General features: G+C 55.5%; 6 protein-coding genes across 6 annotated transcripts; all 6 read left to right on the top strand.

Annotated features, from left to right (window-relative positions):
* Positions 1-3: 3 nt before the first annotated feature.
* Positions 4-2,301, top strand: L226DRAFT_554419 (mannosyltransferase). The gene is made up of 6 exons (XM_067682999.1): positions 4-258; positions 321-628; positions 786-969; positions 1,026-1,500; positions 1,554-1,676; positions 1,734-2,301. Exons 1-6 carry the CDS (start codon positions 89-91, stop codon positions 1,989-1,991), a joined length of 1,518 nt encoding a protein of 505 aa, XP_067532247.1. The 5' UTR covers positions 4-88; the 3' UTR covers positions 1,992-2,301.
* A 492-nt stretch (positions 2,302-2,793) lies between these two features.
* L226DRAFT_491483 (cytochrome P450) lies at positions 2,794-7,595 on the top strand. Its single transcript, XM_067677359.1, has 22 exons — positions 2,794-3,261; positions 3,333-3,460; positions 3,514-3,550; positions 3,600-3,696; positions 3,750-3,836; positions 3,899-3,917; positions 3,974-4,127; positions 4,191-4,306; positions 4,359-4,380; positions 4,439-4,456; positions 4,519-4,653; positions 4,714-4,877; positions 4,936-4,989; positions 5,045-5,089; positions 5,145-5,493; positions 5,544-5,902; positions 5,961-6,126; positions 6,182-6,233; positions 6,288-6,357; positions 6,414-7,171; positions 7,224-7,278; positions 7,329-7,595. The coding sequence occupies exons 1-22, from the start codon at positions 3,126-3,128 to the stop codon at positions 7,479-7,481; spliced, it is 3,174 nt and encodes a 1,057-aa protein (XP_067532246.1). The 5' UTR covers positions 2,794-3,125; the 3' UTR covers positions 7,482-7,595.
* Positions 7,596-8,472: 877 nt separating this feature from the next.
* Positions 8,473-9,541, top strand: L226DRAFT_491480 (V-type ATPase; the record flags this gene model as incomplete). Its single annotated transcript, XM_067677358.1, has 8 exons — positions 8,473-8,517; positions 8,585-8,612; positions 8,669-8,681; positions 8,733-8,838; positions 8,894-8,933; positions 8,986-9,140; positions 9,195-9,287; positions 9,338-9,541. The coding sequence occupies 8 exons, from the start codon at positions 8,473-8,475 to the stop codon at positions 9,347-9,349; spliced, it is 492 nt and encodes a 163-aa protein (XP_067532245.1). The 3' UTR covers positions 9,350-9,541.
* Positions 9,542-9,683: 142 nt separating this feature from the next.
* On the top strand, positions 9,684-13,122 carry L226DRAFT_537941 (uncharacterized protein). Its single transcript, XM_067681405.1, has 5 exons — positions 9,684-10,468; positions 10,878-11,747; positions 11,801-11,917; positions 11,973-12,207; positions 12,266-13,122. Exons 1-5 carry the CDS (start codon positions 9,752-9,754, stop codon positions 13,009-13,011), a joined length of 2,685 nt encoding a protein of 894 aa, XP_067532244.1. The 5' UTR covers positions 9,684-9,751; the 3' UTR covers positions 13,012-13,122.
* A 365-nt stretch (positions 13,123-13,487) lies between these two features.
* L226DRAFT_537939 (uncharacterized protein) lies at positions 13,488-13,989 on the top strand. Its single transcript, XM_067681404.1, has 3 exons — positions 13,488-13,575; positions 13,631-13,920; positions 13,973-13,989. The coding sequence occupies exon 2, from the start codon at positions 13,658-13,660 to the stop codon at positions 13,862-13,864; it is 207 nt and encodes a 68-aa protein (XP_067532243.1). The 5' UTR covers positions 13,488-13,575; positions 13,631-13,657; the 3' UTR covers positions 13,865-13,920; positions 13,973-13,989.
* Positions 13,654-14,394, top strand: L226DRAFT_537938 (uncharacterized protein). Its single transcript, XM_067681403.1, has 3 exons — positions 13,654-13,794; positions 13,850-13,920; positions 13,973-14,394. Exon 3 carries the CDS (start codon positions 14,004-14,006, stop codon positions 14,289-14,291), a length of 288 nt encoding a protein of 95 aa, XP_067532242.1. The 5' UTR covers positions 13,654-13,794; positions 13,850-13,920; positions 13,973-14,003; the 3' UTR covers positions 14,292-14,394.
* The last annotated feature ends 311 nt before the right edge of the window (positions 14,395-14,705 follow it).

Here is a 14,705-nt window from a genome sequence, read left to right as displayed (position 1 = left end):
GCTGAAACGGCATCCAGCACCTCTTCCTCAACACCGTTTGCACTTACTTCCACTTGCGCATGGCTTGACTTGACTCGACGACACGAATATGATACTCGCACTCGTTACCTTCGTTCTTGCGCTGGTGGTCGCTGCCGCAGTCGGCCAAATACTTGGCCTACGTCGACGTAATGCTAGCCAACGCGCAAGGTTACTCTCCGGACTTGGCGTAGAACACCCGGAGACCAAGAAGATAGTGGGGTTCTTCCATCCATACTGGTGAGCACTCTTTATGAGTTATGCAGCGCTCTTGCCTCTCATCTCACGCAGCCCCCGTGAAGCAATGCAGGTGGAGGCGGCGAGCGTGTCCTCTGGGTAGCCATCGCGGCCATACAACGAAAGGATCCCGATGTCATCTCTGTGGTGTATAGCGGAGATACGGACACCACAAAACACAAGATTATTCAGAAAGTCAAGGCTCGTTTCGACATCGAGCTGTCCCTGAACACCCTCGACTTCGTGTTCCTCGAGTCGCGTCACCTCGTCGAAGACTCAACGTGGCCTCGTTTCACCCTCCTGGGGCAAAGCATTGGCTCTATGTATCTCGTTTGGGAAGCAATGACGCACCTCATACCGGACCTGTTCATAGGTAAGTCATTCGTTTCCGGGCTAGGAGACACTCCCCGCTGTACTTCCCACTGTGTACACCCTATTCAGAGCGGCGGATGTATGATATTGTCACAATATGTTACCCCATCCAATCATCCACCTTGTCACCGTTCGCAGAGGCTAATATATGCGCGTAGACACAATGGGTTACGCTTTTACTTTCCCCGTTGTTTCTCTGCTGGGCAATATCCCAGTGGGTGCATACGTCCATTACCCAACAATCAGTGCAACTATGCTGTCCCGGGTGGAGTCCCGTACAGCTGGGGTCACGAACTCGGCCGCGATATCCTCTTCTTCCGTCCTGAGTACCGGCAAACTCCTGTGCGTTGCGTACTTCTACATGCTTTCCAATGTCACGAACGCTATTCCCCTTGCAGGTATTACCGTCTGTTCATGTACTACTACGCCTACTCCCTCCGCCAAGCTCGCTTCATCATGGTCAACTCTTCCTGGACCAAGAACCATGTCGACTCTATTTTGAGATACACTGATCCGCTCCTGGACGCTATCCACCTCCTTCCACCTCTAGTCCTGCTTGAAATCCTCTCACGAAAGCGCTCCGACTGTCCAAAGACGGCGCAAATCGTGTATCCTTCATGCGACACTCGCCAGATGGCAGTGTTCCCGCTCGAAGGCCGCGAGCGGGTCATCCTGAGCATTGCCCAGTTCAGACCGGAGAAAGATCATGCAGGACAGCTGCGCTCCTTCCACAAACTACTGGAGGCACATCCGGAGTACAAAGGGCAAGGACCATCCTCGGTCAAACTTGTTCTCGTGGGCGGAAGCAGGAACGTCGGTGATGCGACCCGGGTGGAGGAGCTGCGCCTCTTAGCGAAGGAGCTCGATATACAGGTACGTTGCTACAATTACTGTTGCGCGGCATGATGGCTCATGCTACGCCGCAGGACCAGACAGAATTCGTCGTGAACGCAAGCTATCCTCAGGTGCTGAACTGGCTGTCGAGGGCGAGCATCGGGCTTAGCACGATGGTCGATGAGCATTTCGGGATCAACGTAGTCGAGTTCATGGCAAGTGTTGTATTCCCATCACGATACATGTCTTGCTTATCTGTTAATGCGGGTCAGGCGGCAGGGGTCATACCTGTTGCACACGCATCTGGGGGGCCACTTCTCGACATCATCGTACCCTTGGATGGCGAGCCTACAGGGTACCACGCAACATCCCCAGAAACATTCGCAGAAGCCTTCCACACCGTCTTCACCCTATCGACTGAATCCGATATCGCAATGCGGAAACGGGCAAGGACGTGGGCGGTACAGAAGTTCTCTGCCGAAGAATTTGAGAAGGGGTGGGACGAGAGCGGGTGGCGGAGATGGTTGTAGGTATGCGCTAGGTACGTTGTTCAGGTGTTGCGGGCAACGTCAAGATGTGCTCTTCTCTGTCAAGCTTGTCGTGATGGATAGAAGCAGGACGGTCTAGCTTTGTACGGTGATTTTGTCCAGGAGCACTCATATGACCTCGCCGCCTGTTCCAGTGCGGTTAAGACGATGGAAGGCATGCCCACTCTCACCGTTCGTCGCCGTATGTGGCGTGTTGTTTGGGTGCAGGGTCCTCCACGGCAGCCGATGGTTTCACGGACTGTATGCTCAATTTAGTCACAGTGCCAGTGGACCGAATATTCTTCGGCGCGCGTATTCCGATCTCTGAGTAACCATTCATGTCTCGCAGTCCCCGATGGCCCCGCACACAGAAGCGGGAGCTCGTATTCGAATACACGGGAGCAAATCAAAGGCTTGAGTTTGGGGCAGAAACCCGATATTATCGGATGCCCGGAGCACAGCCTCACGGTGTTGCTCGCATCATGCCTGGGCCCAGCCGCTTCGGAATCAAGGTTAGTCGTCAAGATGTAGGTCCCTCCTCTCCTACGAAGTGTACAAGCTAACCTTTTTGTTGATGGGTCTAGCGTCGGGACCATCCAATGCTGTTCATATGATCATCATGCTCCACCAGGAGTCGCAGAATACATGTCGGTGCGCTGACTATACTTGCTGAATACCAACTATCGGACTCATCCCATCACCGGTTCACATTCCGCAGATCACGGGTACCGGATCCTTTGTACGGAACGGTGTTGCCAACCGGCTACTGCAGCGGAGCGTAGCCGGATGAACACTTTATTGCTCTACAGCCTTCCCGTCCTGTGCCGTCGGTCGGTACGTAGACAGACCGCGCCAAGTGAGGGAGTTGATCTGCCTTCAGGTGGACACGTAACCATCTAGGCTTCTATCCTGTCGCATCTCCACGTCGGCTGCGCGCTGGCGGTCATCGTGCAAAGTCAAGGAGCCCACGTCTTGTGCGCCCAACTTTATCCAGTATCCGAGAGGGTGGGTTCCTATGGGAGCGCCTCCGAACCAAGATGCCGTATATAACGCACTAGGAGGTCCCCCAATCTCTACCAACGACTTCTACCGCCGCTCAATCATCTCTTTTCACTCAGTATCTCTCACCTCGTATCGATGACCTCCCCCATCCCCAGTCCTCCTGCCGTGCCGTTCCTCGGCCATGTCACTAAACTTGATAGGGATCTACCCATCAAGTCCTTCGACCTACTTGCCCAGCAGTATGGCGAGATATACCAGCTTTCTATCTTCGGTGGGCCTCCATTCCCCTAGCTCTCCACGTCGTACCTCCCTCTCTGAACGTTGAGCGATCTGTTCTCCCAGGCAACAAGAGCGTCTTTATTTCCTCTCGCGACCTAGTCAACGAAGTCTCCGACGAGAAACGTTTCAAGAAGAAGGTCAGTGCGGGCTTGAAGGAAGTCCGCAACGCCGCCGGAGATGGTCTTTTCACGGTGCGTGTGCTGTCATCGCCAGCGCATTGTCACGTCTCTCATGATTGTCACAGGCCTATGGTCCAGAGGAGCCGAACTGGGGGATCGCCCGTATGTCCCTCAACACAAACCTCTGCCCGTCGTCTCACATGTGCCCTAGACCGCCTTCTCATGCCCTGCTTCGGCACTGCGAACGTAAACAATATGTTCGACGATATGATGGACGTGATTTCTCAGCTCGTCCTCAAGTGGGAGCGGTGCGTATTCCCTACCATACCGATCGCCTCGCGCTGACGTTCCGCCGCCGTAGCTTCGGGGCGCGCGAGATGATCGATCCTGCTGCTGACTTCACTCGCTTGACCCTAGACGCTATTTGCCTCTGCGCGATGTCATATCGGTGCGCAGTGTTCATACCTCTACATTGCGCCTCCTTCGCTGATAACAGCTCACCGGATGTAGCCTCAACTCGTTCTACCGGGTAATATGTCATGCGCCTCTACTCTGCGTTCTGAGCTAACGGTATGATCTATGCAGGACGAGCCGCACCAGTTCGCCACTGCGATGACGGACTTCCTCATCGAGAGCGGTCTTCGTGCCAATCGCCTGACTCTTGTTCAGGCCATGATGCCCGGCACCAACGCCAAGTACGAAGAGGACCAGCGCATCATGGGCGAGCTTGTCAGCGACAGTGAGTTCCCATCGTTGCGAGGGTTGTGTCCTTGAGATTGTTACTCACCGTCTTCGCCTACAGTTCTCGAAGAACATCGCGCTCACCCGCCGGCGAAGCCCGACCTTGTCCAGGTCATGCTGACCGGCCGTGACAAGGAAACAGGTCTGGGGCTTACGGATACGAATATCAAGCAGAATGTGAGCCTGATTGTTTAAGGCTATAAGCCCCGTACTGATCATGACTTTGTAGCTCCTGACTTTCCTCATCGCTGGTGAGTTGAAATGTCGGAATGTTCCAGGCTCGTGAATTGACTAAAGTCTTTTGCGCAGGTCACGAGACCACTTCAGGTTAGCGGTTGAAAGGCGTGTCATGATCGCAGACGAACATTTGGCTGAACTCTTCTTCGTAGGCATGCTCACGTTCACGCTCTACTTCCTCTTGAAGAACCCCGAGGCGATGCGCAAGTTGCGCGAGGAGGTCGACACGAAGCTCGGCGACCGCCCTATGGGTGTTCACGATGTCAACAAATTCCCTTACCTCCTTGGTAAGTATGATCATTGGGAGTGCTCGAGATCATGCCCTCACTGTGATCCTGCTCATACAGCTGTCATGCGGGAGAGTCTGCGCCTTGGTCCCACTGCTCCCATCCGGACTGTTACGCCTGTCGAAGACACCGTGCTCGGTGGTAAGTACCCAGTCGAAAAGGATGTCACAATCATAGTCGGCATATATACCGCACACAAGGACCCGAAAGTTTGGGGTGAGGATGTATGTGATTTTACTTTCACTTTGGTCACGAAATGGCTGACATCCATTGGATGGGCAGGCGGACAAGTTCCGTCCCGAACGCATGTTGGACGGCAAGTTCAAGGCTCTTCCTGTGAGTACCGCAGTGTCATATCGTTCCTTATGAGAGTCTGAACGTCTGTGTCCAGCCAAACGCTTGGCAGCCATTCGGATACGGCATGCGAGGTTGCATCGTAAGTTCACACAAGCCTCCGAGTATGTAAATGATGTTAATTGCATCCACTGCAGGGACGTCCGTTTGCCTGGCAAGAAGCTCAAATGGCGCTTGTCACCATAATACAGCGCTTCGACCTCGTCATGCACGACCCAACGTACGAGCTCGAGCTAAAGCAGACACTCACGATCAAGCCGCACAACTTCTATATTCACGCGCATCCCCGCAAGGATAAACCTCGTCTGCTCGCCATTCCATCATCAACGCTTCTCACCTCGAATCCCGCTCCTGAGCAAGCCTCCAGCGGTGCCACAGTTTCAGGCGACGCCGCCAGCCTGCACCCACTATATGTCTTGTATGGCTCGAACACGGGTAACTCCGAGGCGTTTGCGCAGCGCCTGGCTTCTGCAGCAGCTTCCCATGGTACGTTACTGTCTGTGTCACCGAAGTGGCGAGAACTGACTGGCACGCAGGTTTCCGTGCCTCTCTCGGCACCTTGGACTCGGCTACTTCTCATCTGCCAAAGGACGGCCCGGTTTTGATCGTCACCGCATCCTTCGAGGGCCAGCCTGCCGACAACGCGAAACACTTTGTCGAATGGCTTGAGAATGTCAAGGACAACGCCTTCTCGGGTATCAAGTACGCTGTCTTCGGTTGCGGTAACAAGGACTGGGTCAACACCTACCAGCGCATTCCGACGCTCATAGACCGCCTGCTCGGCGAGCATGGCGCGACGCGCCTTGTCGATCGTGGCCAGGGCGACGCGGCTGCGGCCGAGTTCTTTGAGACTTTTGACATGTGGGAGAAGACGGTTTGGGAGAAGCTCGGACTGGTGAGTACAATTATCACAAGAAGTGCTTCTGGATAACACCTGATCGCTCGTCATGCAGGAATTCGGTACCACTTCCAAGACCGGTACAGATGGACTCGAAATCAAGACCGTCTCTGCTGGTACAGAACGTGCTGAGATCTTGCGTCAGAAGGACGCTGCGCTTGGTACGGTAGTCGAGAATAAGGTTCTGACCGCTCCTGGGGCTCCCGTCAAGCGTCACATAGGTAAGCCATGGCTACTATTCGACTATCGGGTGCACGGTACTGATTACCGACACAGAGTTTGATCTTCCGAAGGGCATGACTTACAGGGCTGGCGACTACCTTGCTATGTGAGTATCCCTCTCCGATTAACGGTCTGCGCCGTTACTGAGCCATCGTCATAGTCTGCCTGTCAACCCCGACCAAGTAGTTCGCAGAGCCATTGTGCGACTTGGACTCTCAGCTGAGCAAGAGGTGAGTCTGCTGAGTCCCGATTTGACACGATACTGACCACTTCCAATGCTGCGTAGATCGAGATCAACTCCGTGGGTCCGACCTCCCTACCGGTCAAGAAGCCGATTAGCATCTACAATCTGCTCAGCGGTTACGTTGAGTTGCAACAACCAGCAACCACTCGGGACCTTGAAGTTCTCCTCTCGGCCAAGAACTCCGCTACCTCAACTCAAGCTTTGAAGGACCTATCGTCTGACTACTCTGAGAAGGTCTTCAAGAAGCGCCTCAGCGTCCTCGACGTCCTCGAGGAGAACAAGGACATCGAGGTGTCCTTGTCGACTTTCTTGGAGATGCTCCCCTCTATGCGCATTCGCCAGTACTCCATCTCGTCCTCTCCGCTGTGGAATCCGGAGCGCGTCTCGCTCACTCTCAGCGTCGTTGACGCTCCTGCGCTCTCCGGGCGCGATGAGCCCTTCCTTGGTGTCGCATCCACCTTCCTCGCTGGCCTCCGTCCCGGCGACAAGGTGCAACTTGCCGTGCGCGCTTCGAACGCGGCGTTCCACCCGCCGAGTGACCTATCTACCCCGCTCGTCATGATCTGCGCCGGGTCTGGCCTTGCCCCGATGCGCGGCTTCCTGCAGGAGCGGGCGATGCAGAAGCTTGCTGGCCGTGATGTCGCGAAGAGCCTGCTGTTCTTCGGGTGCCGCTCGCCGCGGGAGGACCTCCTGTACGGCGATAGCGATATGAAGGAGTGGCGCGAGCTTGGGATCGTCGACATCCGGCCGGCCTTCTCCCGCTCCTCGACGGACTCGGAGAACTGCCGCTACGTCCAAGAGTGAGTAACCATTCCTCTCTTGAACAGATCATGAGCTAAGCGATATTGTCAGCCGCATCCGTCACGACAAGGAACTTGTTGCCAAGGCTTTCGACGAAGGTGCCAAGGTACGCGTCCTCGGCGCAATCGATGACGGGCAGCACTAACGTGTCTGCAGTTCTACGTCTGCGGTGCCGGCAAGATTGCCGCAGGGGTGAAGCAAGCTATCGTGGACTACATCAAGGAGCGGAAGCCGACTGACGAAGTGCAAGCTGTAGCAATCTTCGACCAGATCATGGAGGGTCGCTACGCCACTGATATCTTCGAGTGAACGGTTCGGACCAGCGACGGCTACGAGTCCTAGTGTTGGGGCTTCGGCGGTGACAGTGCTGATGTATATGTAACATTTCTCCCGTCACGAATCAATCTGAGCTCTGAGTAGTGCATTGACTAAGCCATATGCTGGTGATGCGAAGCCAAGTCAAAATGGATGGTTAGTATCCTATCGCCCAGAATGGCAATTCAGGCGCCCAGAGTGAATCTCTCCCGCCCAGGGGCAACAACGTTCATGCACCACGCTCAATTGCAAGGAACTGAGGACCAAGCACAATACAGCATTATAAAAGTAATGCAGAGAAGACGAGACATAGGACGATGGGGCCGAGGTTGCAGTACAGAGAGAGTCACTGGTTTGCGTACTTGATATAAGGTCAAGCAACTACTGTATTCCATGCTCTCTCAGAACATTAAACTGAAGCAGCAGGTATGCAATCCATGTACCTAGTCCTCTAATCACCGGGGTTGTGATGGACACGCTCACCGGTGGAGATCGTTACTACCGAACACGAACCGCTTTGACGGGAAATTTACCAAGCGCGGGACGTCGACAGCCTAGAATAAGTGGATGGGTCGTGGGGCATGCATCCAGACAGGTCCTGCTTGTTGACGATGGAGGTGCGAGGTAGTGCGTATACACACCGTGACGATTCGGCGGTGCGAACGTATTTGAAGGAGACCTGGAGAGGGCCAACGTACCATGCGTTGGGTACACGGCCGAGCTCGCAAAGAAGTACGCATCTCGTACTATAGAATCCCGGAACTGGTACACGGAGAACAGCGGAGAACTTGGGCGCGGGACGGCGTTTAATTCGATAGGCACGCGCTTCTGAGTTTAAAGATGAGGCGGCGACTCGGCACATGCCGATGTCCGCCCAGCTTGGCGGTCGTCGACTCGTCGTTGACGTCCTCCGCAACGTCCACCTCGTCGAGCTCACTCGCACACACGTCCTTCACGTCGTCCAACTCCTGTCCTTCTCGTCGTTATGTCTGAGCTTTGCCCCGTCTACGCGCCCTTCTTCGGTGCCATGGTGAGTCGCCGCAGTTCTACCGCCATGTTCGTTCCTTGTGGTTCATGACGCATACCCCCGCATTCAGGGCTGCACCAGCGCAATCGTCTTCACTTGTGAGTTTCTTGTCCTAAAGCGCGCTTTGAGTGTGCTCACTGTGCATATTGTGTAGCCATTGGTGCTAGGTAAGCAGAACGTATCCGTGGACAGCAACAAGAGTCTGATTGGTATGACAGCTATGGTACCGCAAAGTCAGGAGTTGGTATCTCTGCCATGTCCGTCCTCCGCCCCGACCTCATGATGAGGTGTGTCATCCCCGTTATCATGGCTGGTATCATTGCTGTGAGTATCTCCCACGAAGTATGAAACGTCGAGTTGTTGACGTCGGTCGTACAAGATCTACGGTCTCGTCGTGTCCGTCCTCATTTCCGGCAACTGTACGTGCTTTTCTGCTTTCATATACTCACGCATATACTCATGGATGGGTAGTGACGATGGAGATGTCGCTCTTCCAAGGCTTCGTTCAGCTCGGTGCCGGTCTCTCGGTCGGTCTCGCTGGTCTTGCTGCTGGTTTCGCCATTGGTATCGTCGGAGACGCTGGTGTACGGGGAACCGCGCAGCAGCCGCGTCTGTTCGTTGGAATGGTGCGTCCACCCAGCTTGCCCTGTATCCGCGCACACCTAACTGGCCTACTCTAGATCCTCATTCTCATTTTCGCCGAAGTCTTGGGTCTGTACGGTCTTATTGTCGCGCTCATCATGAACTCACGGGCGGGAGACGTCGCTGGCGTTGTGAGTAAGGCATATGCGTTCTTAAGACATATCACTGACTTCTTCCATAGTGCTCCGCATAAATGGTTCGAGTACGACCCAGACTGCGGCCAAGGCGGGAGCATATGCTCTACATGGGCCATTCCCGACGCTGCATACCATCCTTTCGCGAGGAACCTTCGCTGCACATCAACAAGTGCTTTCCGTTTCTATAGTCATGTGCTGTACGGTACATATAATACCACCTCGGTTTCGGCGATATCTTTCAAGGCTGTAGTACATGCATACTGTCAGTGTGTGCCGTTGGGCTGCGTTCTTAGATCTGACGTGGCTTCAGCGCTTACTCCGAGATAAGATAACGCGTAGGGCAGTGGGACAGCGAGTCGGGGGAGCTCGTCAGTCGCGCCTTTCTTACAACTTTTCCCTCATCTACTTCTACCATTCTACCGACGTGGCGGCCGTCAACGAAGACAGCGAGGAGGACGATGTTCTCGTTGCTTCCGACGTCCCTGCTTGCCCTCCTCCTGGCCTCGCCAGCACTCACGGCGCTGACGACACCCAACGATCCCTTTCATGACATCGTGGTGCAAGCTCCCAAGCAGCCCGAGGAGCCGGTGTGCTGCCTGAGGCCCCTTGCGCCTCTTGAACCTGCCGCAGACGACGACATCCTTCTGTCCTTCGAGGACTGGAAGGCTAAACGACTGTCGGAAGCGAAGGAACAGCAGACGACACCACCAGTATCAGTCCGCGCGGAGAACTTCTCTGAGTCTACCATCCCTGCAGACACCTCCCACACCCCGCAAGCGCAGGGGTCGCCAGCTTTGGACGTACAAGAGGGCAGCGGGCCGGAGGAGCGTCTGGAGCCGCACTTCCGCATCCCCATCACCGACCGTTTCAACTACGCCTCGCTCGACTGTTCCGCGCGGGTTCATGCAGCCCACAAATCCTCCAAGTCCGCTTCATCAATCCTCTCCTCGAAGAAGGACCGGTACATGCTCAGCCCGTGCTCCGAAAAGAATCAATACGTCATTGTCGAGCTGTGCGAGGACATCCGGATCGATACCGTCCAGCTGGCGAACTACGAGTTCTTCAGCGGGGTGTTCAAGGACTTCTCGGTCAGTGTGTCAAAGACGTACACGACGAAGCCGGAGGAGTGGACGCCTGCCGGGACGTATCGGGCGAGGAATGTTCGTGGCGTGCAGGTGAGTACAATGATTCTTGCTCGATTTTCTCCGTATGCCTAGTGCTGTCAGAGTATCCTATCTTCTTGAATATAATGCGCTTCCTCTTATTCCATTCATCTTCGTGTGTAGAGGCCAAAGAGGCTCATGGCGGTGTGAACGAGCCCTGGCCTCACTACATATCTACATATCACCTGGTTCACTTCCCCAGTTGCTTCCTCCAGATCTCCTATGAGCTTTCCACTGCCATTGCGATTGTCCATTGTTTGTACAATAGTTTCAACCCCTCTGCTTCACAGCTGAAAAGTTCCACGTTTGCATCTACGTGGTGTGTTCACGTTACATGCAGATCCATTCGGGATACCCCATAATCGCACTGTTTTGCATGGTTGGGATTGGTAGAAATGACACTGACATCTATCTTCCACAGTCGTTCCATCCGCCGCCAACCCTACGCGACTTCTACCGCTACATCCGCATCGATTTCCACTCGCATTATGGTAGCGAATACTATTGTCCTGTCTCTCTGCTCCGCGTTTATGGCCTCACACACCTCGACGCATGGCAGTGGGAGACGTGGGAAGCTGAGAGTCGTGCGAAGCGATCCGCTGAAGAGGCCAGCCCTCCAGTCGAAGTTGTCGCTGACCCTCCTACACCCGCGCACACACCAGTCATCCACAGCGACGACGCGGATGTTATCTCTCAAACTATCGTCACAAGCGACGACTCCTCATCTTCCGGTATACCTGTCACTTCGGACATTCTCGACTCTCTGCAATACGATATCTACACTTCCTCCAATATTATCGATATACCAAAAACCCTGGACGCTGCGACACTGCAAGGGCAAGAGGTTATGCCTCCCGCCAAGGCTGCCAGCGAAGACGCAACCTACGACTCAGCACGACCACATACCGACCATCTGTACAATACGCATGTATCATTATCGACCTCGTCGCACGCTCACTCCACGGTCTCTGACAATCACTCAACATCCATATTTATTGACACCCACTCGGATTCTATTTCGCATGCGCATCCTCACTCTTCGCCAACCACCCGCTCGTCCGCCGCGACGCCCAACGCCTCTGCTCTTTCCACGCTCTCCCCTTCTCATGTGCCCCCTCCAGCCCCACCCGTCTCTACTGGCGGTGAATCTATCTATCGCACGATCATGAATCGACTCACGGCGCTTGAGGCCAACACCACGCTTTATGCTCGCTATGTCGAGGAGCAGACTGCTGGTATGCGCGAGGTCCTCCGACGGCTGACCGAAGATATTGGGCGGCTTGAAGGCATAGTGAGTTCACGCGTCCAATATCATCTTAAGATGGTACTGACGCAGACCACCAGGGCAAGGCACAGGCTCAGCTCTACCAGCGTTCTTACGTTGAACTAGAGAAGCAAACTCGGCGGCTTGAAGACGAGCAGCGCGAGCTTCTCCACAGGGTCAATTATCTGACCGATGAGGTTAGTCGCCCCACTCCGCCGTTCAGCCCATATGATGCACTGACTTGGCCGATAGGTGGTACTGGAGAAGCGCCTCGGCATAGCACAGCTGTGTCTCCTGCTCACTGTCCTCGTTTTCATGGCGCTCACCCGCGGATCGAGAGGGGAGTACGCTCATCCCCCTGGCGCTCGGACTGCAGGGTCCATGCGGGAGTGGGGTCGGCGGACCCTGAGCTTGAGCGGTGGGCTAGTCAACCGGCTTCGCACGCGGAGTTCCACACCTCCGCCTCCTGTGATCCAAAATCCTCGAGGTGCGTGCATGTGGAAGGAACTCGTCGGCTCATATTGATTTTCGGTTCCCACCACCAGATAATGAGGTCATGTTCCCATCAGTCGCAGGGCAGACCTCTGAATCTGACGATTTACCCCGGTCTCGACGGTCACACGTGGGTGGATCAAGCAAGAAGGCCCTTGCTCGCCCACATACGCCCACATCGATCCGAACGCCCACGAATAGGCACTTCGTCCACCATCGCCCAGGCATCCCCACCTCCCCGTCCCACCATGCGTCTGGCTCTCGCCCGGCGATCCAGCGTTCGAGCTCAGGGGGTATCGCCCTGGCCTTCGGCGGCATTGGCCCCGTACCAAAGTCGGCAAAACGCTGGGCGAGGACCGCACATCTGCATGAGGTCAAGGTCACAACACCCAGGCGGCGGGGACAGGCGGGCGGAGACAACACCCCAGTTCCTTCGACGAGTGGCGCGCCAGCGAGAGGCATTGGCGTCTTTGATGCTGATGCCGACGACGCGAACACGCAGGTCCTTGTCTTACCTGCGGCCATTGAACGGTCGGAAACCATAACGCTTGGGAAGGGCAAGGGAAGGATCGTCGCTGCGAGTATGCGGCAGCCGTCCCCACTCAGGCCCGCACTGGAAATCGACTTGTCTTCTCCGCCCCTGCGGGGGAGGTCTCTGGCTTCAAGTGAGGGCGATGCGAGCGAGGGAGATGCGTGGGTCGATACCGATGTCGATGGCTCGGAGTGCGACTCGGTCGTGGAGGCGGCGCCGCAAGGGATGGTGCCCGAACGGACATCAGTAGCGAGGAACTCGCTATAATTGTGTTTCCTTGCTTGCTGCGTTGTGCGTCTGGCAACGCTGTTACGTTGTTCATTCGTGCACATGTTTTGGATAGGCTTACTGCACCTCAATTTGGATCTTTGGAAGGATACATCTTGGCGCTGTTGTGAATCGGGTCTGCGATCCCTAAGTGGCGGCGCGTCCGAGTCGGGCGTCCCGCGCCGCAGTTACCGCCCACCTAGTGAAGGGTCTGCTGCGCTGACCAACTTGTTCTCACTTTGTCTAATCTCCTGTTCTAATCTCCTAGTATACGGCGCCAGCGATAGTGCCGACAATCACCAGGTGGGTCCTTGGAATCCTCATACGCGAGCGCGATCTGACCTTGGATCTCCAGATCTCCCTGCGAAGAGCTCGGTCCTGACAAGGCGAAGTTGCCCTTTGTTGTGAGTTCAGTGAGTTCCTAAAATTTTCATGATGACCGAGTTCGCCAACAGCTGACACCATGCTAACCCAAGCAGGCATCCCAGACAGGGAAGGCAACTGTGTCAAACGCCTCTGCTATGCTCCGAAGACAGCGACTAATGCTTTGAAGGAGCTGTTCGTGTGAGGCCGTCCTTAGACTCATCGGCAGAACGGCACTAACCCATGTCTATTGCAGCCACCCTGGCTCCTCCGCGACGTCAACATGCCACTGGAAGATCCGCGCCGGCCGCGGACACCGCTCTCAAGAGCAACGTCGATGCAGACACCCAGCGTGCTATCGTGCGCGGCGTCCGTGACCGCACGGCCAGTGCTACATACGCTCGATACACAGGGATTCCAGTTCGTTCGCTTTCCGAGCGTCGAGAAAGACTTCGTTGACGCGGATATGATCAAGACAGGCATCCGCTGAGATGGAGAGCCTGTTAAAACAAGTCGCTGGCACGAAGTCTTCGACCATATCATCCTGTCAGTGCCTCCCGGCGTCACATGGACTCTTTCTGACGAACGGCATACTCAGGCGCAGTGTCCAGCCAGGCGTTCTAGGTTGCATGGGTATATGGGAGCTTAGCGCCCATATCGACTGGCAGGCCGACAATGCGTGCCACTGGCACGCGTCACGTATTAGCTTGCTAGGACGCCGACCGCCTGCTCCAGTCGTGCGTTCGTATGATCAACGTCCCGCGGCCCTTGCACCGCTCGGCGTCGCTGACTGGCGCATGCTCGATGGGAAGGACCTCGTGCCCATCGAACTTGTATACCCAACTTTGCGCGGGAACGATGTCTACAATCCGCGCTTCAGTGGTACCTCCTCGTCGACCAGACCCCGGCCGAGGTGACAATTATCAAGATCCTACGACTCGCGGGAAGACGTGGCCAGGTTGACGCTGCATTCGGCGGTTATGGATTCGACGAGCGCGAAAGAAGCCCCTCAGGAGCACTCGATTACAGTTCGGGCGTTGCTATGTGACGTCGAGTGGTGCTGTACAATGTATTCCTTCGGTGCTCTCCTTGTGGGAACGCCAGTCTGCGCTGACTCTGGCTCCGGGCCCTGGTGCGCGCCGACCATCAGCAGATTGTCAAGATTATGGTAACTCGAGGGAAGGACAACGTGTCTCTTGTGAACGTGCAAACCCTATCTAAGCGTTCCCTTGACGGAATTCGCAGACTACACCTTGCGCCTCATGGGTTTGAGCAGTGCAGCCCCACCTGCCAAGTGACGTCTCGGGAAGAAGGCGATGGTCGGCCAGCGA

Source organism: Lentinus tigrinus (assembly GCF_003813185.1).
Source record: "Lentinus tigrinus ALCF2SS1-7 unplaced genomic scaffold L226scaffold_28, whole genome shotgun sequence".
NCBI classification, from domain to species: Eukaryota; Fungi; Basidiomycota; class Agaricomycetes; order Polyporales; family Polyporaceae; genus Lentinus; species Lentinus tigrinus.
The sequence above is the reverse complement of the archived record's forward strand: the minus strand, read 5'-3'. Positions and strand labels throughout refer to the sequence as shown.